The sequence below is a fragment of the Haliotis rubra genome, unplaced genomic scaffold (genome assembly GCF_003918875.1).
Source record: "Haliotis rubra isolate DU_JTF1 unplaced genomic scaffold, ASM391887v1 Scf371, whole genome shotgun sequence".
Classification (NCBI taxonomy): domain Eukaryota; kingdom Metazoa; phylum Mollusca; class Gastropoda; order Lepetellida; family Haliotidae; genus Haliotis; species Haliotis rubra.
Genome location: NW_025767048.1, coordinates 273016 through 299462, shown reverse-complemented (window position 1 = coordinate 299462; position 26447 = coordinate 273016). Strand labels below are relative to the sequence as shown.

Here is a 26447-nt window from a genome sequence, read left to right as displayed (position 1 = left end):
TTTAAATTTATAGCCACATCGGACAAAACAGAGAGTTAGTAAGTAAGTTCAAATTTATAGCCACATCGGACAAAACAGAGAGTTAGTAAGTAAGTTTAAATTTATAGCCACATCGGACAAAACAGAGAGTTAGTAAGTAAGTTCAAATTTATAGCCACATCGGACAAAACAGAGAGTTAGTAAGTAAGTTTAAATTTATAGCCACATCGGACAAAACAGAGAGTTAGTAAGTAAGTTCAAATTTATAGCCATTCGGACAAAACAGAGAGTTAGTAAGTAAGTTCAAATTTATAGCCACATCGGACAAAACAGAGAGTTAGTAAGTAAGTTCAAATTTATAGCCACATCGGACAAAACAGAGAGTTAGTAAGTAAGTTTAAATTTATAGCCACATCGGACAAAACAGAGAGTTAGTAAGTAAGTTCAAATTTATAGCCATAGCGGACAAAACAGACAGTTAGTAAGTAAGTTCAAATTTATAGCCACATCGGACAAAACAGAGTTAGTAAGTAAGTTTAAATTTATAGCCATCGGACAAAACAGAGAGTTAGTAAGTAAGTTTAAATTTATAGCCACATCGGACAAAACAGAGAGTTAGTAAGTAAGTTCAAATTTATAGCCACATCGGACAAAACAGAGAGTTAGTAAGTAAGTTTAAATTTATAGCCACATCGGACAAAACAGAGAGTTAGTAAGTAAGTTTAAATTTATAGCCACATCGGACAAAACAGAGAGTTAGTAAGTAAGTTTAAATTGATAGCCGCATCGGACAAAACAGAGAGTTAGTAAGTAAGTTCAAATTTATAGCTGCATCAGACAAAACAGAGAGTTAGTAAGTAAGTTCAAATTTATAGCCACATCGGACAAAACAGAGAGTTAGTAAGTAAGTTTAAATTTATAGCCACATCGGACAAAACAGAGTTAGTAAGTAAGTTCAAATTTATAGCCACATCGGACAAAACAGAGAGTTAGTAAGTAAGTTTAAATTTATAGCCACATCGGACAAAACAGAGAACATAGATACTTAGTACCATGTCTATACTGCACAAAAACACATCTATTACCTACAGAGGCTTTCTAAATATACAGTCAACCATAGTTGTGACAAATTCTAAGGGATTATTTTAATTCATTTGTTATATCCATTTGTTTGTTATAAACATGACAAATGAAGATCTGTGTTAGAATTGGTCTTCAGTAACCCATGCTTGTCTTAAGAGGCGACTATCGGAATCGGGTGGTCTGAATTGCGTAGATCAATGTTCATGCTGTTGATCACTGGATTATCTGGTCCAGAGTCATAGCTGGAATATGTTGATTGCGGCATTAAACAACAATCAATCAGTCAATGTAATAATCATAGTTTACTGTATAAGCTTTGGAATGAGTAACTGGTGTTATCACACCCACTCTGCAAATACTAACAGCACAGAGATTTGACATGCATAGGTGGATCCAGGGGGGGTCCACCCCCACCCCCACCCCTTTTGTGCTGAAAGTTTGTTAAATGACCATTGAAACTCGGGTGAAAATGAAGTGTGCACCCCTCCTTTTCTCAATAGTGTGCATCCCCCCTTTATCAAAAAGCTGTATCCGCCCCTGACATGGTGCCATAATATAACATGCTTCACAGATATAAATACTTTATGGCATTCTTATTCACAAATGCTTGACCAAAACAAATTGAAAATCAGAATTGAAAATAATCATACAAAATAATATTTAAACTGCAGCAAAAGGTTAGAGTTAGGTTTGTTTGTTCTGTTTTGGGAATAAGTTTACAAACAAGACACAAATTTGATCACAGGATAGGGCAAAACAAATGATTGGACAGTTGCCGAAATTGTCTGAAATTGTTGGTACCAAGCAAGTCTGGTAGAGACAGATTCCATTGTTCTGTTGCTGTTTGAGCAACTGTGTGGGATACGACAAATAACTTCCAGAATCAGGGGACAAAGAATTAAAGCCATAAATCACAGACACAATAAATAGGATGACTGCATGAACAGGTGTTCCAAACCTTGCAACAAAGTCAAAGTTCTTATCTTACAATATTGTATTCCCTTTTTGTTCATGGAATAAAAGCAAGATTTCACTCTATCCCTGATTGAGCAATTCTTCATTGCTTCTGGTCAATATGGACCAAACATCACTTCCATCCATCTTTACATCAATTATGGTAACCAACGACAACCAAAATCCGAAAGATGTTTGACGATGAAATGGAGTGTGCCTGATAATGTTGCTATGACGACATACAGTCCGACAGATTAGCTCTAATTAATGGATCATTTGTGTGTCTGCCTAAGGAACATGCCACAGTGTGTTTGTTTTCTAGATATTACATCCATTGCCCTACTGATGCATTAATTCCCATACAAATGCCCTATTGCAATGAACACTTCCTTCTGTATGTACAGACCAGGTCATTACAAGTGAGTGGTTGACATTACTAAACTGTAATTATAAATTAATAATCTGGATGAAAAACCATGACAACTTTGTTATCCCATCAGCATGTAATGTCCGTCCGTAATCATTTGTTTCCAGAGCATAACTAAAAAAACATTCAATATTTTTCAACAAAAATTGGTAGATATATCAAAGAGAACCTGAAGGGGTGCCTTTTGCTATTTACAGATTTTTGTCATTTTTATTTTGATTGGTTTCCATTGAAACTATTTGAACGTAGTCTCAAAAGGGAGGGGTAACCTTCGTTTCTGGAGCACAACTCGAAAACCATTCAATATCTTTCTTCAAGACTTGGTTGATATATCAAACATAAGCTAGACTTGGTAGATATATCGAACAGAAGCTAAAGTGGTGTCTTTTGCTATTTGCAGGTTTTTGTCATTTTTATTTTTCTAGGTTTCCTCAAACATTTTGGACTTAGTCCAAAAAAATCAAGTTGGACTTTAAGCAACTGTCAGTTGATTTGTTCTTGCAAATTTTGGGGGGTTGGGGGGATTTGTCATCTTCTGATGACTCTTGTTAAATATTAGTTGAAGGTCGTTACTTCACCTGTTCGTTTGATTAGCATTTAACGCAGCATTTAGCAATGTTCCATATTTGTGATGGAGGTCTGTAAGTGATTAAGTCTGGACCAGACAATCCAGTGACTTACATCATGAGCAGCATTTAGGCAAGTGGGATATGATGAGATACATCAACAAAGTCACGTGTGTGATGACCCAATTTCATTAATCACCTCTTACGACTAGTAGCGTTGCTGAAGACCAATTCTAACCTAGTTCTTCATGGGTCATTACTTCATCTAACTGTCTTACAACTACAAAGGTGAACGTGAAAGCCCGTTAGTTTGTTTGTTGCTTAACACAGCCCTCACGAACAGCCAAGCTGTAAAATGGCAGCCTGTAAATAATCAAGTCGGAACCAGACAATCCAATAATAGATATTGTGATGCATGATGTCGAGGTATGATGATGTAAATCAGCAAAGTCACCTGATCAACTTATTCGTTTGCCTCTTACGACAAGCATGTTTGCTGGAGCTACTTTAACCCCAAATCCCCATGGAACCAGTAAGTGTGTCACAGAACACAGCTTGGGACACCATTAACTAACATCCGAGTTCACACTGAGAAGCTGTCAGGTCTGAGGAGTGGAGGACAACTGTCACAGTTTGAAGATAATTCCGGATCTTTCCATTTAACTACAAAAACATCACACACTTTTTCAAATTCAATGACATTACAGATTCAAGTCAACTCCAATTCAATCTGAGGTTAGGTTGCCATTGACATTGCTATTAACAACAAGGAAGATTTAATTTTACAATTTAATCAATATTTGTTGAAGACAATGAACAGCTGCAGGTATATTTATGTGTTTTACTGGGAAACCTCATCAACACAAAGTCCTGGGGGCTCCCCCAAATCACTGAAGTTATCAAACCTTTTAATACAAGCAACTGTTTGCTAAAAATGCAGATAGCAAATATGTCTTAACTACAAAATCAAACCATTTTAAATGCCTTGTATGTGAAAAATAGTTCATTCAGAAGTTGCAAATCATCTTTTTTTGACATGAACAGCTACAAACACACTCACTTCTGAAACCTTGTGGCTACAATGTAATATTATCCCTGTCTTCAGGTCCATTATATCAAATCATTACAATAATTGTTTCAATATGAAAACAAAATGTAGTCATAAAAATCTTTCATCCCAAGAATCAATAATGCCTAAGTCTAAATTCTACAGTATAGAATTACTACAAACATTTTTGCTGCTTGCCTGCTGCAAATTTATTACACATGACATTTCATTTTTATTTCATGAATACGTTATTTGATTATACCCTGGCATTATGTTTGTATTTCTTGCTTCTCTACATGTGCATTAGCTTGTCCTATAAGGTGAACTATAGTACCATCATTGTATGTAATTCCTAATGCGAATAATAAAAATAATAATAATAACCTAATAATAAGATTCAGGAAAAGCATGATAAATATCCAAAATTGACCAACTTCCAAAGGGCAATAACTCCGACACTAAGATATCGTACGGACCTACATTGATGCAGACTTGTTCTTATAAACACTATATGAAATGTCTCAACTCAACCTAATATGCCTTTAAAAAATTACTGCTTATCATCCCAAGTTTGGCACACTGTCGCCAGGCTCCTCATTGTTCTCGGTGCCCTTGGTTTGGTACCTCCTGATCTCTTCCAGACTTTCGCCTGAAGCAGATCAGGTCTCATTTGCAGAGTGCCAGGCTCCTCATTGTTCTCGGTGCCCTTGGTTTGGTTCTCCAGCCCGGGAGAACAGCCCTTCTGACACTCTGGGTAATTCAGAAGGCTGCAGTGTTTGGGAGCCTTCATATTCTCCGGAAAGTTCTTGGTGGGTTCGACTAGGCAGCGTTTCCTGGGAGAAGTCCCATTCGCTGTCTGGGCTGCGTGTAGAGGGGGCAAGGGCCCTGAGCTGATGATGAGCCTTACCAGCCTGACTGTGCCAGGATCAGCTGAACCCTCTCTGCTGCATACTATCTTTAATCTGTAAAACATAATAATAATGCTAATTTTTACGCCTAGAATCCAACACGATGCTGCTCTCTGGCATTACATTATTACCCTGACGGAATTGTACTTTCAAAGCTGCTACTAAGTGCTTCACGCGACCGTATAGGTCCGTACATCCGCTTCTCATTGTTCCCATTGAACAGCTGGGTGGAATGAGAATAATGTGGATGAAGTGCCTTGCCCAGGGACACAACACAGTATGAGACCCAGGTCACAAATTTTGGTGTCTCCACTTGGATTCGAACCCGGGCCTTTGGCGTGAGAGGCCAGCTTTAATCTCTACACCACCGTGCTCCCTCTATTACATCACAGCCATTATTTCTTTGTAATGGATGTCCGCACGCTATGAAATTTCAAGATTTTCAAGATGTTCCTTTAAACTGTCAGCTATCAACCAATCCAAATGCAGATTGTATATCTCTGACAAAACATACTCATCTCATGCATAAGGCACATAATATGTCGCTTCTTTTCCCAAACAGAACATCCAAGATACCTGAAATGTTTCTAGGGAATAATCCTGGTGTAATAGAGTTAGTATTCTTAGAATTACACACAATGATAATTCCTTTGAGTACACTACCTCTATTACATCACAGCCAGAACACACCAGAGAGATGGTGGAATCTCATAAATCCCAAATTGCTGACAGTTGTGAATGAATAATACATGGAGTAGTACTGGTAGTTAGATAAGCCAAATACCTGTTGTTGTTGGGGTTTTTTAAAAACTGTGATTTGGGCTTGCTTGTGATGTAACTTTCAGATATCATGATGACATATCCAATTCCAGTGACCTAACTTCCTGTCTGTATAATGTCACTACCTGAAGGATGATGTCACTCCAAGCCATAATGACATCACGATTGATTTCCGGTTCTGATGCCGTCATTTCTGATTCTGAGGTACTAGATCTTGACATATCTTTCTCCTGATGATGCCATTTCTGATTCTGAGGTACTAGATCTTGACATATCTTTCTCCTGATGACGCCATTTCCAGTCTGGATGAAGGCAATTCCGGTAAAGACAACATAATTTGTTTAGCAGCAATCATACTGAATCCAGAGTAGGACCATGCAACCTCCTCCAGATGTACAAAGTGAAACCAGCCATTAACACTGATCTGTTTACCCTGGCAAACAATCTGATCAATGTTATCTAACTTGATAGGGTTGCCGACTGCTGGAATACTACATCCCTCCAACATCCCCAGAGAAGCATCATCTGAGTGTCTGGGCAGCCACGAGTGGCCCCAGACAATACAATCTAGATCTGAATCATGTAAGGAGAAGGTATTATGTGAACTCCATTGGCAACCTGAAATGATTTGTTCTGTAGAAACTGCATATGCAAATCTCGTGACTTTTCAAGGCTTAGTGTGGCTAGTTAAAATAACTGTCTGTGATGGTAGCCTTTAGCCATCCTGCTACTGTAGCCTTAATGATATCTTTGTCTGAATAAGTCTTGCATGATAAAAAGAGGCATCTTCTAGGCCTTTCATTGGCTGCAAGATTTTTAATGCTGTTATGAGACATAGCAGCCTGCCTGGTCTATCTGCAACTTTGTCCGCCCCTGGTCCATCTGCAACTTTGTCCGTATGGACAACATCTTTGACTTATTCTTGGCTACAACTTCAACTCTAAGTACTTCAATTTTGACCATGAGTGAGTGAGGAGAAATCAATGCCCTTCAACTCTGAAACGTCCTGTTGGCAAAGATGGGGCTATCACAATTATGTCACAATCTGTTTCCTACACCTTTTTTATGACTCTTTCTTTAAGACACTACAGAACGATTTCATAAGCAACTCGATCCTTCTAACTCATGGACAGAGCATCCACGTGTACAGCCTGAGGTCTGGTACCAGACTGATGCTTGGAGAGTTTATGGTTTAGGCAGCTGGCAAGAAGATCTGGAAGAGAGGAGTCCAACTTCATCATACTCCAACAGAATATCTCTGGATGGAGTGAAAGACAATCTGACAATCTGACAGGATGTTGAATTTACATGATGGGTGACCACACTGCAGATGATCGAGTCTACCAATTTGAAACAAGAGTCATCAGAAGATGACATATCCCCCCGGCCCCCACATCTTTGAAAGAACAAATCATCTGACAGTTACTTAAAGTCCAGCTTGATTTTAGACTAAGTGCAAATCGTTTCCATGGAAATCATGAAAAACATAAATGACAAAAATCTGCAAATAGCAAAAGGCACCACTTTGGGATCTGCCTAACATATCTGCCAAGTTTTGTTGAAAGATATTAAGAGGTTTTTGAGCTGTGCTCCGGAAACGAAACCCACCCCTCCCTTTTGAGACTAAGTCTGAATCGTTTCCATGGAAACCAAGAAAAATACAAATGCCCAAAAGATGTAAAGAGTAAAAGGCATCACTTTGGGATCTGCCTAACATATCTGCCAAGTTTTGTTGAAGGATATTAAGAAGTTTTCGCATTGTGCTCCAGAAAACGAAACCCACCCCTCCTGTTTGAGACTAAGTCCAAATCGTTTCCATGGAAACCAAGAAAAATACAAATGCCAAAAATCTGTAAAGAGCAAAAGGCACCACTTTGGGATCTGCCTAACATATCTGCCAAGTTTTGTTGAAAGATATTAAGAAGTTTTCACGTTGTGCTCCGGAAACGAAACCCTCCCCTCCTTTTTGAGACTAAGTCCGAATCGTTTCCATGGAAACCAAGAAAATAATAAATCACAAATATCTGTAAATAGCAAAAGGCACCACTTTAGGTTCTGTTTGATATATCTACAAAGTTTTGCAGAAAAATACTGAACGGTTTCTGAGTTATGCTCCGGAAACGAAGCCCACCCTTCCCTTTAAGACTAAGTCCAAAACGTTTCCATGGAAACCGAGAAATATAAAAATGACAAAAATCTGTAAATAGTAAAAGGCACCACCTTAGGCTCTGTTTGATATATCTATTGCATCAATAGGAGCTCAAGTGAGTGTATAAGCCCCCAATATATAAATTATAGTCCAAATTATTGTCGAAAATCTGTGACATTGTGTCTTCCTTTTGAGCAACATGTAACACATAGCATTGTCAACATCAAAAAGCATACTTTCAGCATCATGGCATTAATTCTCCATACTGATATTTTAGAAGCAAATAACAGGCAATTCTTCGCAGATTAACAGTGAAATGGCATCTAAATGCACTGAAGATAACCTCATAGATATACCAAAGAATTGTAATGTTTCGCAATTGAAGATCAAACAAATTCACATTAAACTCTACCAAGCATTATTGTGTGTTTATCATCTGTAAATTTTATGTTGTCTCAAAGAATTTTATGACAGTTATACTTTCCATTGACACTTGTATATTTTTATACTTTACCTGAGTTTATGCATTCATGAAGTCTTTGGCCATTGACATGCTGGACACTTTCCATGGATCACAACTTCTTTCTTTTTACAATGACATTGAAAGCTACAACTGCACAGTGATAAAATTGATTTATCTAATTGGGGGAAAGGCAAGCAGGAGGTTACCATGAAACACTGTTACACACAATAAAGAAACTGTTATTCATAAAAACATCAACAAATTGAATTAAGGTCCAGTAATTTAATATCCAACAAAGTTATTAACTGATTAAGCTCTGAAAATCCACACATAATTACAGTAACATGATCTTATTTTTCTTTTATAATGAATTCGTGTTTACATGTGCAACTGTTATCTGTGCCTCCATTAACAGTGAAGGTGGAGATGAGACACACTTAGATCCCATAGTATCTGCCCAAGATTGTCCAATAATGTAAGGGAGCCAGTATTCTGTTCAAATGTTCGTGTTTTGCATGTCTACTGAACTAATGACATAATTTCTTTGTGAACATATTTTAAAAAAACTTCTGTATAACAGATAAGGTACCATGGTCACAGTTACTGTAAGGAGACAGTTTCTACTCAATTCTAGTGAAATAGCATCTCGGCCACAACCTGCCAGTTTCAAGCCAGCATGTATGCAATGGTTTTGGATGAAATGAGTGACACTGACCCGTGCCAGTATTTGCCCATCAAACTGATCACAGGTTGGTAACAGAGGAAGTGTCACAAATATGAATCTGACTACTTTCTGACTGAATATCCTGGATGTGATCTTGACATGATGTTAACTGAATTTAAATAAAGTATTCTGAACCTTAGTCAACTGCATGAGAAGCACTGATATTGTATTGCTCCTTGAGTAAACGTGGTCTTCAGCAACCCATGCTGCTTGTATGAGGTGACTATAGGGATCTGGAGGTCAGGCTCACTGCCAGGCTTAATGCATGTCATTCTATGTATGTTTAGATCAATGCCAAAGATCGACCGTCACCTAACGGCTGGAATATTGCTGAGTGCTGAATTAAAAAACAAACAAACAGGACGAACATCAGGTACACTTTCCGTCATGATAAAATCACTAAACTGAGCAGTTAAAAAAACTGCTACACAGCCATGCAGGCGAACGGTGGATGCCAACTACAACGACGCCGGCTGGTGCAAGGAAGGGGGATAACTCCTGTCTATCGCCAATATAGACCAAAGGGGGCAATTCTTGTCACCTTACGTTAAGATAATTTTTTACCAAAATAAGACAAAGAAATCATAAGCAAACAGGAAGAAGGGAAAAACAATTAGATAAATACAAACACTACATATTAAGGTTAAAGTTGTCCCTAAAAACTGTAATATACCCTCAATTTTGTGTTCTGCCGAACCTGACCTCTTGGTACTACCAGCACAGATTGCCTGGGACAAACTCTACCAGTGCCTGTCTTTTGTTGCATACATGTCACATCTGGAACTTCCTTGTAACTTTGATTAAGGCATTAAAAAAAATGTTGTGGTTCCGATTGCCCAACCCTTGAATCCTGATGCCGACCCTATTTTTTTAAGCAGTATGAATAAAATAAGCTTTCAGATACCATTGTGTTTTTCCTGGCATCGAAAGACATCGGTCATTGTGATAGAGAAAGTCAACATGATGTCCACAAGCTTGATTAAATAAACAATTACACATTGATAAATGTGTTATTAGTTCGAACTTTACGTCTAAAAAAATATGTAAAAAAAAAAATCCTACCTACCTACCCTAAGAAGAAAGTATGGTCCTGTCTTACAAATATGAGATTATGTGGTGAAGTAGACATCAAATCAACTGTTTCATTCAGAGGTTTGAATTATCAACCATAATTCAGCATGATGGTACCAGCAGTCATCAAGAAATTATATCACTTCCTTTCAAACAGGAAGTCTTCATACTGAGCAAGCTTCGGGCTATTATTCATCATAGTAATACACAAAATGTTCAGTTTTTTTCTAAATGAGCAAAAGTTTGAAAGTACCACCCCCAGGTCTTATCATGTTTTTTAAGGAAGATATGAAAAGTGCACACAAATAAGTTTTTCTTGTCATATTTTTGAGAAAATTGGAGAATCAAAACATGCAGAGCAAGTTGCCACAAGTTCTTTTCTACAGGACTTGAAAAAACAAACAAGAAGACAAAGTCATCAATATCCCCCGCAATGGCAAAATACTCTTCATGATTATGTCTACGAGTTATGATTAAATATTTAGGTGTGTATATAAAATATTTAGGTGTGTATATAGAAAAGTGGAAGGAGAGTATTGAAAGGTTTTTAAAGTTCTGCTCCAGAAAGCAGCACTATCACCAATTTCAGTCAAACTTGTTGCCATGGAAATGCCAAAAATATTTTATTCAGAATTCCAAAACTACCAAAAGGCACCAGTACACCACCAGATCTATCCATGTACCAAGTTTGGTGAAGAAATATTGAACGGTTTCAGAGTTCTGCTCCGGAAAAGAGCACTACCACTAATTTCAGTCAAAGTCGAACTTGTTGCCATGGAAACGCCAAAAACATTTAATTCAGAATTCCAAAACTACCAAAAGGCACCAGTACACCACCAGATCCATGTATGTGCCAAGTTTGGTGAAGAAATATTGAACGGTTTTAGAGTTCTGCTCCGGAAAAGACAAATGTGCACGGACGGACGGACGCACGGACGGAGTCCATTTTAATACCCCCCGCAAAACGCGTTGCGGGGGATAATAACAGTAGACCATTTAGCTAAGTCATATAAGTTGTAAATATCATTTTGAAATGGTGGGACATGAGATGGTTATGAATAAGTGTTAACAGTTCTCTAAACAAAACACGAATAATGTTAACGTGAAATTATGTATAATCCATTAATGTAAAAATAAAATCTGAGTGCCCCCCCTAGTTCTAGAATACTGGTAATCAAAGGGATGTGGAATTGGAGTAACAAATGTCATGTCCTAAATCAAATTAAGCAAAAAGACTAAAATACATTCTTGCACAACAACAGACTCAACAATGGAACAACAAGACATTTGCACTAGGATTGCCATACAGCAGTCAAGTTTAAAATTAGGTTTTGAGTTGGTCAGTCTTTTCAGACCTTGTTTCAGTAGAAAAGAAATAGCATTACAACATACCGGCAGTCAATATTGTGCAAATAGTGTACTGTATAACAGTAGATAAAGCGAACTTTGAAGACCAAAAACAAGCAGTCTTTAAAAAGTGGCTTATCTACAGGTTACACTTTTGTCAAACTGTTTTTCTGGTAGTAAGAAAGCAACATTGTATTGCTTCGCGTAGTCAAGTGAATGAACAAGATACAGCAAGGTAGAAGCACAATGGTTTAGTAGTTTTTTTTAGCTTAATAGTTGGTTTCGTTAACATGGTACGGAAGGGAGATATGTAGAGAGTTTATATGAGATAGACAATGACATGATCAGCTGAAGGTAATAGTGAGTGAGTGAGTTTGGTTTTACGCCGCTTTTAGCAATATTCCAGCAATATTATGACAGGGGACACCAGAAATCGGCTTCACACATTGTACCCATGTGGGGAATCAAACCCGGGGTCTTCGGCGTGGAAAGTAATAGTGACTCACATAACAAGGGCTGTTGTTTTATACACTTCTCTGCAATACTAGGTATCATATCTACCTAACAACAAATCTTGATAACTCAAACCAGTGGCTGCTAGTAAAAGCATACACATAGGTGTACAATGATACACAGCCACTCTGGGCCCCGTTCCTCAATGTGATCGTAACGCCAATACTTTAACATAGACTTACGACAGTCGCAGCGCTACGATCGCTTTGAGGAACAGGGTCCAAGTCACTTTTTGCAACATCCATCTTATTCTAACATGGGTATCGAAATTGGGACTAGTTATGGATTTGGATATGAGATGGTTTGGAACCGCCTTTGAGATCTCAACTGCAACCACAAAAGGCCTGTTCTCATTACAGATAGTATGGCTTCACAATTCCATACTAGCAATATTCAAGGATGACACACGAGAAATGAGTATTTCATTTACAGCCGCTCACCTTGTAGATCTGTTGGGGGAGTGTATGGCCATGGGCCCATGAGGTTGTCAAGGTAGTTGCTGCAAGATGACAGGTTCCGACTCTGGCCCACTGGAGTTGGTCTGAATAGGAGAAAACACCAAAGAATAAAGATTATTCTACACTCTTCCCACAATCACAACAAATCTATTGTATGATTCAGGTACAAGCAAACGTAAGTGTTCACCTGCAGAAACATGGGAACATGGTTGAAGTCAATGATGCATTTGTCGAAAATGTCCTCCAAATATGTTATGAAAGCTTTGCCAAGGCCTTGAATGACATAATTCTTATCAAATGACTTTCGAGCAAGAATTGTATGATGTTCTTTGAAGTCTTTGAAAGAGCATGCTCAGCTATACCTCAAAAAGTTGGAGGATACACTTGAGTGTTTGTTGTCTGTTTAACACCACTTTCAGCAATATTACAGCAGTATGGCAGTGGTCTGTAAATAATCAAGTCTGGACCAGACATTCCAGTGATCAACAGCATGAACATCAGTCTACACAACTGTGATACGGTGATACCTGTCAACCAAGTCAGCGAGTCTGACACCCCCATCCCGTAAGACAAGCATGGGTTGCTGAATTCTAACACAGAGTATATACACTAAAGTGAGTGAGTGAGTGAGTTTGGTGTTACGCCGCTTTTAGAATTATTCCAGCAATATCAGGGGACACCAGAAATGGGCTTCACACATTGAAAGTTGAAAGTTCAAGTCACTCCTTCACAAATTGTCCTAGACCTCTGAAGACATAGATCATGTACATATACGATTTATATATACGTCTTTGCAAAGATGTAACTATATCTAGAGTTACCACTGGGGCGTGGGTAGCCTAGTGGTTTAAGCATTGGCTCGTCACGCCGAAGACCCGGGTTCGAATCCCCACATGGGTACATTGTGTGAAGCCCATGTTTGGTGTCCCCCACCGTGATGTTGCTGGAATATTGCTAAAAGCGGCGTAAAACCAAACTCACTCAATCAGTCAGTCAGTAGAGTTACCACCTTTAGTGAAATATATTTGTTACAACTGTAGTGTGCTGTATATTGTGATACAACATGTCGAAGGTTCCTCACCTTATCTTGATGTTGGCACAGCTGTAGAATACTTTGCAGGTGCTGTTCTCCCCACCACACTCGGCATCTGAAAAACAGAGGGATAGACAGTCAGTCACAATATTCACTCATCTTCCTATGTCTAAAGTAACCAAGTGCAAACAGTATGGTCACCCTTCTTTAAATTGCATTTAAAGGTTGGTATGATGAACAAGGGAGATAATTATGTGGATATCAGGGTTTTATGCGACGCGCAAATGTGCATTCAGTATGCACAAATGTAGAGAATGGACGCAGAAAAACAATTCGCACAATATTACTCACTGTACCCACAACACATCCATGACTTTGCTAAGTGTTCGGTAGTTTCTTTCAGAGCAGTTGCCAGTCTAAGTAAACTTAGACTCAGTATTATTCGTGCATCACTAGGAACCGATCGTACTGAAAATAGCATTCGGTATCGTTCGTGTCCAAACCTTTTCGAGGTAAAAGTTCGAAAGTTATGTGCGAATGTCCACTTTCGCGATCTGGTAAGCTGTGTTCTGATTGGTCAATTGGAAAGGTTACCTGACGCGACCTTCCATAAGGTTTTGTTAGACTCAGTACAGCAGTGTAACGAATAATACTGAGCCTAAAGTTTACTGGAGCATTTGGGTGCATCATTTCACCCATCAGTTCATATGATCAATGATTCATGCCAGGTTCTAAAGAAATTATCAAAACATACAGTTCTCTGCACCATTACTTAATAGGACCCTTGTAATGCCTGCAAGGACCCTTGCAAACTAATAATTTTTGGGTCTCCAAGAACCATATGTTTGCGAGTCGAGGTAAAACGATAACTTGATAAAAATGAAACTTTTAAGTCAGACGCAAATTCTTAAACATAATGTTCCTCCAAATCTGAAGTTACACCTAGGTGATCATGACAACAGAATATGTTTCTGAATTTAAATTTTTGGGTGTAATCTTTCATCAAAGGCTCACTTGGTCTAACTGACTTTCATCAAAATGTACAAAGGCTCTCGATTTACTGAAAAGCGTTTCTGCCAAAGTGGGGTGCTGATAAATCGTCTTTTCTGCTTTACATAGCCCTAATCTTGTCTAGATTAGAATGTGTCTGACAGGTTTTCATGAATGCTGTGATAATTCATTTTGTTAAACTCAATCGGGTACAGACCATATCTTTGGATATGTACTGGACCTAGAGTTTCGAAGCTCTCTTAGCGCTAAGATAGTCGTAAGTGCCATACATTAACATTAACTTATGACTATCTTAGCGCTAAGGGAGCTTCGAAAATCTATGCCCTGGGTCTCTTTCCTACCACTCCAGCTTCACCTACAGGTGGAATGCTCCGAACCTCCTTCGCAATATCATCATCTTAAAGTTGCTCTATCAGCAACTGATATATATAACAGTTTCAATGTAGATTCTTATATTGTTATCAAGCTAAAAGTGAACTTTTAGCCCTTTGCAGTAAACAAGAAGTTGTCATCCATAAAGTTGTATGTTTCAGTTTTGAATGATCATTTGTCTGTATGTGCTGCAGACTTAACAGCTAAACTTTAAACATTGAAATGGGTAAAGATAATGAGCATGCAATCTTTGAAGGGCATCTAGAAGTGGAATGCAAAAGAAAAGCAAGATTTATGGATGTCAACTTCTTTACTATGAATAACACAACATTTCGGAGTGTATGCTTGCTCCTTGATCAGGCAAACACTCCGAAACCGTGTGTTATTTACAATAAAGAAGTTGACATCTATGAATCTTGCTTTTCTAATGAGCATGAAGTAATAATTTTACCGATTTGTTATCAGCTGTACATGCCATTCAATCAGGTGTACAAGGTCAATGCTCTGACACATTACACGACATCTTGTATCTTGACATTGTTTTGAGCTTGAACAGTACATAAGCAGTGATATTGTATGAATTCCACATATGTTTTTAGCTGGAAATGAAGAAGTAGACAAACTCGCTAAGACGTGTCTGTGGAATAACTTGCCACCAAACATTCAGAACATTGAAGACATTGAACTATTCAAGCGTGTCTTGAAAACTCTCATTTTTGACAGTGCCTTTGCCTAAATGCCTCTGAGCAAAGATGTTGGAAAAGGTGCCATATAAATACTAACTTAATGATTAATTATCATAATCTTAAAAAAATGCAACTGGGCCCAAAAGAAATAGGAAAATGAAACTACTTGTGAACCCATGTACTCTGCATGTCCAATAGTAAACAAATATTTCAACATTCGTCTGCGTTATTGTAGACCAGTATGGTTGGCCCAGCACCATTGTACACACTGTCTCACTGACAACAAATACATTCCCTGCCATTGGCAGGTCAGACCAACATGGCTCTCTAGTTGACATCAGGCCCATAGTAGGCAAATCTCATAGAGAACAAACACAGGACATTCTCTGCCAGCAGCTAAGACGGACCAACTATCCTTCATGGACATTGTTGGCAAGAGAGTTGTACACAGAGAACGAAAACAGGACATTCTGTGATGGTGCCATGGTTGAGAACCAATATGACTGATCTGGCACCAGTTTAAGGCAATGTAATGATTTTATTCAGCATAGAAAACAAAAGCACTATTATAGATCATTATCTAAATGAGTGAGTGAGTGGGTTTAGTTTTACGCCGATTCAGCAATATTCCAGCTATATGGCAGCGGTCTGTAAAAAATCGACCAGACCAGACAATCCAGTGATCAACAGTATGAGCATCGATCTACACAATTGGGAAACGATGCTGTGTGTCAACCAAGTCAGCGAGCCTGACCACCTGATCCCGTTAGTTGCCTCTTACGACAAGCATGGGTTACTGAAGATCGATTCTAGCAGGGACCTTCATGGGTTATTATTTAAACGCGAAATGACCTCAATGGTCAGTACATTAAAATTTCAAATATTCAGCACTGAAAAATATACCAAGGAGACTTTAATACCTGCATCTCTTTGTGCTGCATGAAACTCCTGAATCAAACACATCTCAGTCTAATTTACACATGCTACACTGACTTACAAGCTCACATGATCTACTGCACACCATTATCACACAAAAATAAATGTTAAAGTTTGGTCTTTTCTCATCAGTAAAATCAATATATGCCCTATCCTTTAAATCGCACAGTTCTAGCCCGAAGGAAGACTTGTAACTTGTTAAATGTTACAAAACCATCCATGCACAGACATTGACATATGACCAAAATAAATCTAGATACACAGCTCATGAAAAAATATAATTCTGTGTCGTTTGCATTACAGCGGAGGAACTCTCTGTCTGTTACCATCTAATGCTACAAAACAAAAGGCAACCTGCCAAAACAAATCTATGTCACCTACACCGCTGGACCCAAGAGGCGTCTGGATAGACAGATACTGATTTAGGATATCAGTAATCAGTTTAATATATGAACTAGATCAAGCTTTAGTGTAATAATCAATTGTCGGATGAAAAAAGTAAAAACGATTTGTGATAAATATTAAATCACTGGTAATCAGTTTAACAGTATAGATACATGTATATGTATATGTATATGTATATGTATATGAGCTAGATTAAGCTTAAGTGTAATAATCAGTTGTAGGAATGCTGAAAGTAACAACCATTTGCTATTATTATTATTATTATGTCAATCTCAACGGCACATCGCATTATCAATCTCAACTCCCTGGGGAGTATACAACTCTTGCAGCCACTAGGCGCACCGAGTTATTGTGGCTTTCTCATCCTAACGAGTAAATATCAAATCTCAATGCTTGATGTAAAGTAGTCTTGATATCTTTAATAACGGATTCCATTGGGTGTAAAAATTGAAAAATAAAAAATAGTGCTGAAACTTATATGAACAAATCACTGAAAATCAGTAATGACACCTGGTGAACAGTCTGCAGTCATAACGTAGATGTTTCAACAGCAAAAGAGGTTTGGTTGGTTTGTTGTTTAACGCCGCACTCAGCAATACTCCAGCTATATGACGGTGGTCTGTAAATAATCGAATCTGAACCAGACAATCCAGTGATCAACAGCATGAGCACTGCTCTATGCAATTGGGAACCGATGACATGTGTCAACACAGTCTGCGAGCCTGACCACCCAATTCCATTAGTCGCCTCTTACGGCAAGTATGGGTTACTGAAGATCAATTCTAACCCGGGTCTCACAGGTGCAAAAGACTGCCTGACTGACTGAATTTGGTTTTACGCCGCTTTTAGCAATATTCCAGCAACATGTGGGGATTTGAACCCAGGTCTTCGGCGTGACGAGCCAACGCTTTAACCATTAGGCTACCCCACCCCCCCCACAGGTGCAAAAGAGGTAAAAGTATACACTGTATAGTCTCCTTCAATCCCTGAAGTTTTCTGTCCACTTCATAGCATTGAATGTTAATTCATTCATTCTGATAACAAAATATGGAATTAATAATGATACCAGCCTAACTTTGTATGTCAAGTTAATCCGAAAGTTCTTATGCATTGGTATAACAAAGTTAACTTGGGAAGATTTACCTGAAGGCATCAAAACAATGTCCAAATGTTGTCACATCTTTTATGACACTGTGATACCATGAAAGTGTTTGCAATGCATGGAAAGCTCTTCATTGCCTCCTTTGTATTTGATGCCCCACACTGTCTCTCAAGAAAGATGGACCATTTGGAAATCAAGCAGCAGATGACCTCCCCGATTACATATTGATATTATAAGTTTCAGCAAGAAAGTTATATGCACTGTAGAGATGAATGTAACGGCAATACAGTATTGTATTGCAATATGAGGATCACAATACTATATATCTATTTACAACTCTTGTGAACAATCACCAGCTCTAACTGTGAATAATAACAGAAACTGTTCAAGACCTATGGACAAAAGGATTGTCCACACAAATGTATTGTTCATTCATTGTACTGATTTATTCACCACTGTTAACCAGACAGGTTATTAGGTTTCAGTTTGTGTACATACGAACAGTTCGCGAAAACACACCTGACAACAACTTACTTCGCGGAAAGCTTGAGCATGCTAAAAGCATGTGTTTTCGCCACATGTGGGGTTCGAAGTGAAATTGTAGTTAGTTCGTTTCGATACGTTGATAAGGCAGCGTGCTTTGAGATTGTCAGCTTGTGGTAACCATTTGGGTGTTAGATTGTTTAACAGAGGTTTAATGTAACAGAAAGTTAGGAATGCAAGATATTGTAAAGGTAAAAAAGGTAAATTAAAACAAATATTAGATTCGGATTTAGTGGTTTAGTTTTGATAACACAACTAGTACAGTTCCAGCTGACCAACCCAGTTTATGCAGATTCTCTAGTACTTCCTCCTACTTTATATGATCCCAACAATATCCCATCTTTGCTACCTGAAATTTGAAAACAAATTATTCAGGTTTGAGATTCCCCTGCAAAAAGGGTGGGAATATGAATGTATGATATAAAAGTACTGCATCAGGATACGAATCATATCGCACCATATTATTGAGATACATATTGTAACGTGGCCTCTCTGTATCATTACACTCTAATGTGCTGTAAAGAATCCACGGTACATGTAGTATACTGTCAATACTAGATTTAACTTTCAACTTAAACCAGTTGTAGATAAGCCCAAACATGAAGTTATTACAGATCAACAGGTATATATGTGAAGGTCAAACACTACCAGGGTGAAAGGTCAAACGTTGCACCATTACATATTATATGGTTTATCCCATAACTCAAAAGCAAATTTCATTATACATGCAAAGATGTACACAACAGGGCACTCTCTCAATGAAACGTCAGTTACATCACATACAAGAATATGTTCAATAATCCACACAAACATATTTCCACATTTCCTGCAAATCTTAAAATTTAACATTCCCCTATCTTTCTTTGCATATGAATCTATAAAACTGAAGAAACAAAATCCTTTCCTTATTCATTAACAAATCGCTGCTAATAAGCTTTGCATGATTATAACAGTATCATCAGTACCGTATATGACCGACTATAAGTCGGAAATTTGATACCAGAAAATGAAGGTAAAAAATCAGACCCGACTTATACTTGAGTTCATTAATCTACCCCAAAAAATCCTGAGGTCAGGTGTGTGAATCTGCCAGCCCTGCGAACTCAACTGGCAATGTTTACACCGGAAGCAGGACGCATATACCTGTGACAAAAATGATTCATGCATATATTTTCGCATTAAACATCGTTTCCGAGCGTGAAGATTGAGGCGGCGATACCGATTCGTACGGGGAAAGGGGCCGACTTATACTTGAGTTACATGGTTTTGGCAAGAATTTAGAGGGTTGAGAAAGGGGCCCGACTTATAGTCGGATCCGACTTATAGTCGGTCATATACGGTATGTGTTTATTAATCACTATCAGTTGGTTATAACTCCAAATGTTTGGTGAATATGGTGAATATATCCTGCCCCACTGGTGGCACACATCACAAACACATGCAAAGGCAGGCCAGTTGTTTGTTTGATAAAACTTTGGAACATATGGTACAAGTCAAAACAGGAATTGCATCACAGGGCTCCAGATAAGGGCTTGTATGGGTGTATGTACGGATAAAAAATATGCACGATACGGTAGGATATAATTTAGAAACAGTAGCAGATATGCAGCACAGCAATGGTGTACGGTCTTAGAATCATTTAGAGACGTATTTATCTGAAAAAAGTATTGTTTTATACCTGTTTACAAAAGAGTAGCAATGCTGTGGTGCATATAGGAAATGAAACACAAGATCACATACTCCATTAAATTCCATTCAGTACTCCAAATGTACTCTTAAGTTTTTCCAGTACTCCTATATTTAAAAATACGGAGTACGTACTCCTCATGTTGAAAAATTATCTGGAGCCCTGGCATCAGACAAGACATTCGTCACTGATGTGTCAAATGTGGATATAGTTTTCACATGTCTACCATAAACCAATTTAAATGCTTTACTGGAGGCATAGAATGTCTAAGTCCCATTCCAAATGTCCAGGTTGGTTGGGAGTACTGAGAGAAATTTTCTGATTTTAAAGAAGTAATTCATTTGTTGTTGAAACGTTTAAAATTGGGAGTTTAAATAGAAAAAGATTTCTGTTATATATTTACTTTTTGAATAATAATTCATAATATTTCAGTGATGCAGAAAAGTTCTGAAATAATTTGATTTCCATTCATGTTTCAAAAGTGACGTAAAATCTGACATTACTATTACAATGATTACATATTGAGTCTATTCATACCATTTATCAACATTGGACAACTTGAAACAAAGAGGAACAGAGATCACTGTTAAATACTAACTTGGCATGAAGCCTTTATCGCTTTATGCAATCCCATTCATGTGACAAAACATTCCATTCAGCAGTCACTGACAAAAGGCTGAGAATCAACTTTTCAAATCAGTCGTCTGATTGAATCCAACTGCTTTGGACAAATTATGAACACCTTCCTCTAATTATCATTAATAACATATATCTTCAAATAAAAATACCAGCTTCCATATCGTCACTGTTGCTCACCAGGATATGAAGTCACCAGTAAAATGTCAACAGAGATAGCCACAAACATATGCAAAAAGTGATATATCCAACCACTAAATGAAAATAATACAAACTTTCAACATATTTTAATAACAATAGCCTAATGATGGCTGTACAGACAATATTAAAGATGACTGTCATGGCGGCCATATTGGAAATCATTATTTAACCTTTTGAACAAATATGGGTGTCATCATTGGTGGCCAAATGTGTGAAGTTTCAGCTGCTTTGTTTCAGTGGTTTCTGAGGAGAAAACAAACTGGATAACTGACTGACTGAGTTTGGTTTTACGCCGCTTTTAGCAATATTCCAGCAATATCACGCCGGGGGAAACCAGAAATGGGCTTCACTCATTGTACCCATGTGGGGATTCGAACCCGGGTCTTCGGCGTGACGAGCAAACGCTTTAACCACTAGACTACCCCACCGCCCCACAAACTGGATACTGACTGACTGAGTTTGGTTTTACGCCGCTTTTAGCAATATTCCAGCAACATCACGGCGACAAACTGGATAAACTTGCAATGGCATTATATAGCAGCTAGGCTGAAACAAGTATAGCTTTAGAACAATTGGGAAAACTGACTCCAAATAGTGTAGGAAATGATGTCCTATATCACCATCTAAATAGGCTTAGTTACAAAGACATCTTGATGTCCTTTACCCACCTAATATAACCAATATCTTCCTAAACATTTTTTTTTTAAAAGAAGGCAAACATTTCAACCCTAGGTTTTCTTTTAAATACTTAACAAAAGAATCAATGCCACTGAAGTGTTAGAACAACTCCTTGCCAATGATATAGCTTTTGCTGAACATTCAGTAAGACTGAAGCCCATGATCACTAAATATGCTTTAAGTTTTTTCAAAAGAGACAATGACATTGAATCAAAGCCTGTTTAATACACTGCTGTAGAACTGATAGTTTAGCCATCACAGTATAATGATGTACTCTCAGGGGAACATTACTGGGAGCAGTGGCTATCATTCAATACCCCAGGGTCTATTTTGTTCGTTTCAGCTCAATCACGATTTTTTTCTTTATAAAAAATCCAAAATTTAAAAGCCTACAGTAGATTACTTGATTGATAAGTGAAATAAGGTTCGTAAAAAGGTTACTGAATGGAATTTGTTGTCATGAAAACCAACATCATCCAACATGGCCAGACTGTTATCTGTGTCATGGTTGTGATGTGTTTAATCGAGAAATTTCAAACGGTATTTTAGTTATGATCTGTAAACAAACCTTAACCTGATTCCAGCCTCAAACAAAAAATTTGTCATGGAAGCCAGAAAAAAATACTTGAAAATTTCAAATTAGCAATAGGCACCAGTTCATAACTAGACAGATATCTTTCAGGTTTTGAAGACTAAATGGGAGTCTTTGAGCTATGCTCTGGAAACAATGGAAAAAAAAGTGACAAGGGGCATCCAATCAAATATCGGGGCAGTGGCGTAGCCGAGTGGTTAAAGTGTTCACGACCTGGGTTCGATTCCCCACATGGGTACAATGTATGAAACCCATTTCTGATGTCCCCCATTGTGATATTGCCGGAATAATACTAAAAGCAGCATAAACAGCATAACACTCACACACACCCTCAATCCCAATATCCATTTCCCACAAAACATCAGCATTATCACAGGTGGGAATAGCCTTGTTTCAGCTTACCAGCCTAAGCATGCCAAGTACAGCACAGATCAGAATCATTTGAACAAAAGCTTTGTTGTCATTAAATGTTTGAATATGTGTAAAGATTAAATTTTAGCCTTGTCAGTTCAGAAGAGAATTAAGGACATACAAATAGGTTATGACATAAATTAACTGAAATTTATTGCCAATGTGAGCTAAAATCCATTATTTGCTGGTGTTACCCTTCAAATACCAGTACCAAAAATGTCAACATGCTCTTGGAAAAGTGAATTGTCTGGTGGACGATGCTTGACAGATGTCGTCACTGTATTGGCTCTACTGGTCTGTCACAAGTTGAGCCAATAATGCCTCAGAACACAAAAAATCAGAATCTTACATAATCTTAATTTTCATCATGGTAATAAGTGAGTGAGTTAGGTTTAATGTTGCTTAGTATTTCAGTTACATAACATCAGGTCAGCTTGCTGTGGGGGAAAACCTGAAGTGATACACATATTAGTCGTTTTACCCATGAAGATACGAGTTAAAATCGGTCTTCGGGAATCCATGCTTATAGCAAGAGACTAACAAGGTGCGTGGTCAGGCTTGCTGACCTGGGGCTCCTTTCACGAAGCAACCTTTACTAAGGTTAACCGTAACTCATTCTTTAACATTGCACTAAGTTTACCTTAGTGACTTACGATCACCTTAGTGCTTCGTGAAAGGAGGCCATGGTTGATGCATGTGATCATTTGTACATTGCATAGATTGATGGTCATGTTGTCAGTCAAAGGTTTGTCTGGTCCCGACTCGATTTATTTATAGCCCGATATCATAAAGCTGGAATATTGCTGAGTTGAGTGGTAACAACAAGGAAACAATTTTAGTTGAAACCCACGATGGTGTTTATAAACCTAGTAAAATAATCAGGGTGAACTTGGACTCAAACTCATGATCAAAGGTTTGCAAAGACGTGCCAAAGATGCCTCACATAATGGGGCCACCCATGCCCTGCATTGATAATGAGTCAATAAAGTGAAATTATTCATCAGAAAAAGCAAGCCAGTCTTCATGAAATTCACAATTGTGTAAACGTCTGCAACTACAGTTAATTGAATTACTCTTTTATTCCTGTTCTATCACAGTAACGAAAGCATGTCTACGGCTAAACCATTGTTTACTGACTGATATGTACCTTGATAGCGAAGAAGTTATTTTGGACCCATGTTTCTCAACCCAATTCCTTGATTAATTCTGTTCCACATTTAGACTGCAACTTCTTTAAGTTGATGACAAGACATTAACCATTTTTAGATAATGCAATTACATAAATGCTTTATCTTGATCCCCTGGTCACCACAAATAAATTAGACTTTGGAAACGTAAACTCCATAACGTTTATGATAAGCTATAACCAGAATTACATGAATAAGTTAAAAAATAATGATAAAAGAATGCATTCATTTCGTCTTTGATATTTATTATTGGTAATTTAAAAAAGTAAATTAAAACAATAATGGTTTCCTTTCATCTTATGAAAATCGGTAGGCTTGTTTTTGCAACAGATTAGTCTTTCGCTTATAAAGCATTACTATCTCAGTTCAAGAGCCCCATCCCCAACACAATTGGCCCAACTGAGTTCCATGATATGAACATCATATATCACAGTGCAAATCAATTAGTAGCAACTTACATGGAGGCCCTGCGCAGTTTTACTCGGGGTGTAAACACTTCTTAGGTTGTTTACTGATAATGGTAAGGACTAATTACGTTTTGCCATTTCCCATTACCCATCTGTACATCAACAACATGGTGCTATTTCTGCAGAAACCAGATCTGGTAACCTCAGAATTGCTTGTTCGCATGTGGTATAGCACAAAATGTTTTGGTAGAACATTTTATAACAAGCTTTGGGTCTCAATCACCCTAAAGGCATGTAACATGTCACATTTCAATATTCATATTATTCACTCATTTAGATTATGTCTCAAAGGATTGTCCATTAGGCAGCAGAATTTACGATGTATATGTTGAAGGTCTGACTCCTGGAATAATAATGTATTCACTATTTGTACAGCCATGTCAATTTTGATTTGGAAAACTGATTATTTTGAAACTGAAACAAGTGCACAGAAATTGCATGTTGACAATCAGCAACAAGGACAATATGTATGCTGACTTGCAGTGATGTGTTGAGCACCTATTTCTATACAAAACACCAGGCTAAAACATGTGGCTTACTAATATCAGCCCGGCCATGACTTCAAACTTTAGCTGTTTAACAATTACTAGTGATTATTCTTGACAAAAATACAAAATTGTATCAAACTTTGTATGGCACCTTTCCTATAAATGAAAAGCTCTTACCCAAATCTGAAAAACATCCATTAAATGATTGTAAAGTTATTGGTTGAACAAATTTGATGTGGGATTTTTCCCTGAGTTCTAGAGATGTAATTTGTGATGTGATGTAATTCTTGATAAATTAATAATATCAAAATATAACTTTACACTGCACTGTAATCTTCCTACAGATGTGGAGAGTCATCCCAAAATTTGAAAACAATCATTTCAAATGTGTTCAAGGTACTGGTCGAACAAAATTTTCCTTAGTTTTTTTTTTTAAAGTCCAAGACATGCAAATAGAAAATCCATTAGACGGAGAAGCTGCTTTGCAAATGTGAAAAGATTTTGACTAATACTTTATTAGTTATTGGTTGAACAAACTTTTCTAAATTCTAATCTTGATGAAGACACACTCCTGACTGAAAATGGAGAGGAACTAATAGGTGAATGAGTGAGTTTGATTTTATGCTGCTTTTAGCAACATTCCAGCAATATCACGGCAGGGGACACCAGAAATGGGCTTCACACATTGTACCCATGAGGGGAATCGAACCCGGGTCTTCAGCGTAACGAGCGAATGGGAGAGGACTGACTAAATTTGGTTTTACGCCGCTATTAGCAATATTCCAGCAACATCACGGCGGGGGACACCAGAAATTGGCTTCACATATTGTACCCATGTGGGGAATCGAACCCGGGTCTTCGGCGTAACGAGTGAATGGGAGAGAACTAAATCTATGCTTCAAAGTGAAATGTTGAGGCACCAGTATTAGTCATTGAACAGTATTTCAATACCAATCCCAGAACCAATGTCCAGCTAACGTTGATAGAAAGTTTTCTAAGACAGTTTCGCTATGAGATCTGTTTTCTTCTTGGTGTGAAAATACATTTATTATCTTATATTGTTTGATTCTATTGGGTTATTTTAGGGGCAGTAGAATGCTTAGAATGAATTTTATCCTTTTCAGCTTTAAGAAGTTATTTTTGAAGAAACCTCAGAATGTTCAACCTCAGACAAGGATAATGTTCAACCTCAGTATGTAACCATTTATGAGTTGTAACTAAAACATTGCTTTAATTAAGCCTGTAGGTTTTAGGTGAGGTGAGGTGAAATTGGGTTTAACGTCGTGCTTGAGAATATTTCGCTCATATGACGATGTGCATGCGTGTGTATGTGTAAGTGGGGCTGCTTGTACTAGCCCAGACTTGAGCTGGTTTTATAGTGCTAGTCCACTGAGATACCATGCCGCAGTGAAGCAAGAATACCCCACTCAGACACATTATACTGACTCCGAGCCAACCAGTCCTTGTCGTACCCATTAATGCCGAGCGCCAGGCAGGGACCAACAAGTACCATAGTTTAACGTCTTTTGGTATGACGCGGTC

The 26447-nt window shown here is 37.9% G+C and overlaps 1 protein-coding gene across 1 annotated transcript in view; it reads right to left on the bottom strand.

Annotated features, from left to right (window-relative positions):
- LOC124285946 overlaps nt 1-15409 on the bottom strand; it is a 64421-nt gene extending 49012 nt beyond the window's left edge. The window contains exons 1-6 of the mRNA XM_046722235.1: nt 15403-15409; nt 13552-13618; nt 12453-12553; nt 6869-6958; nt 6103-6318; nt 4682-4807 (exon numbers count right to left, since the gene is read on the bottom strand). Coding sequence (XP_046578191.1) covers nt 4682-4807; nt 6103-6318; nt 6869-6958; nt 12453-12553; nt 13552-13618; nt 15403-15409 — 607 coding nt within the window. The remainder of the gene's footprint in view (nt 1-4681; nt 4808-6102; nt 6319-6868; nt 6959-12452; nt 12554-13551; nt 13619-15402) is intronic.
- Between the last annotated feature and the right edge of the window lie 11038 nt (nt 15410-26447).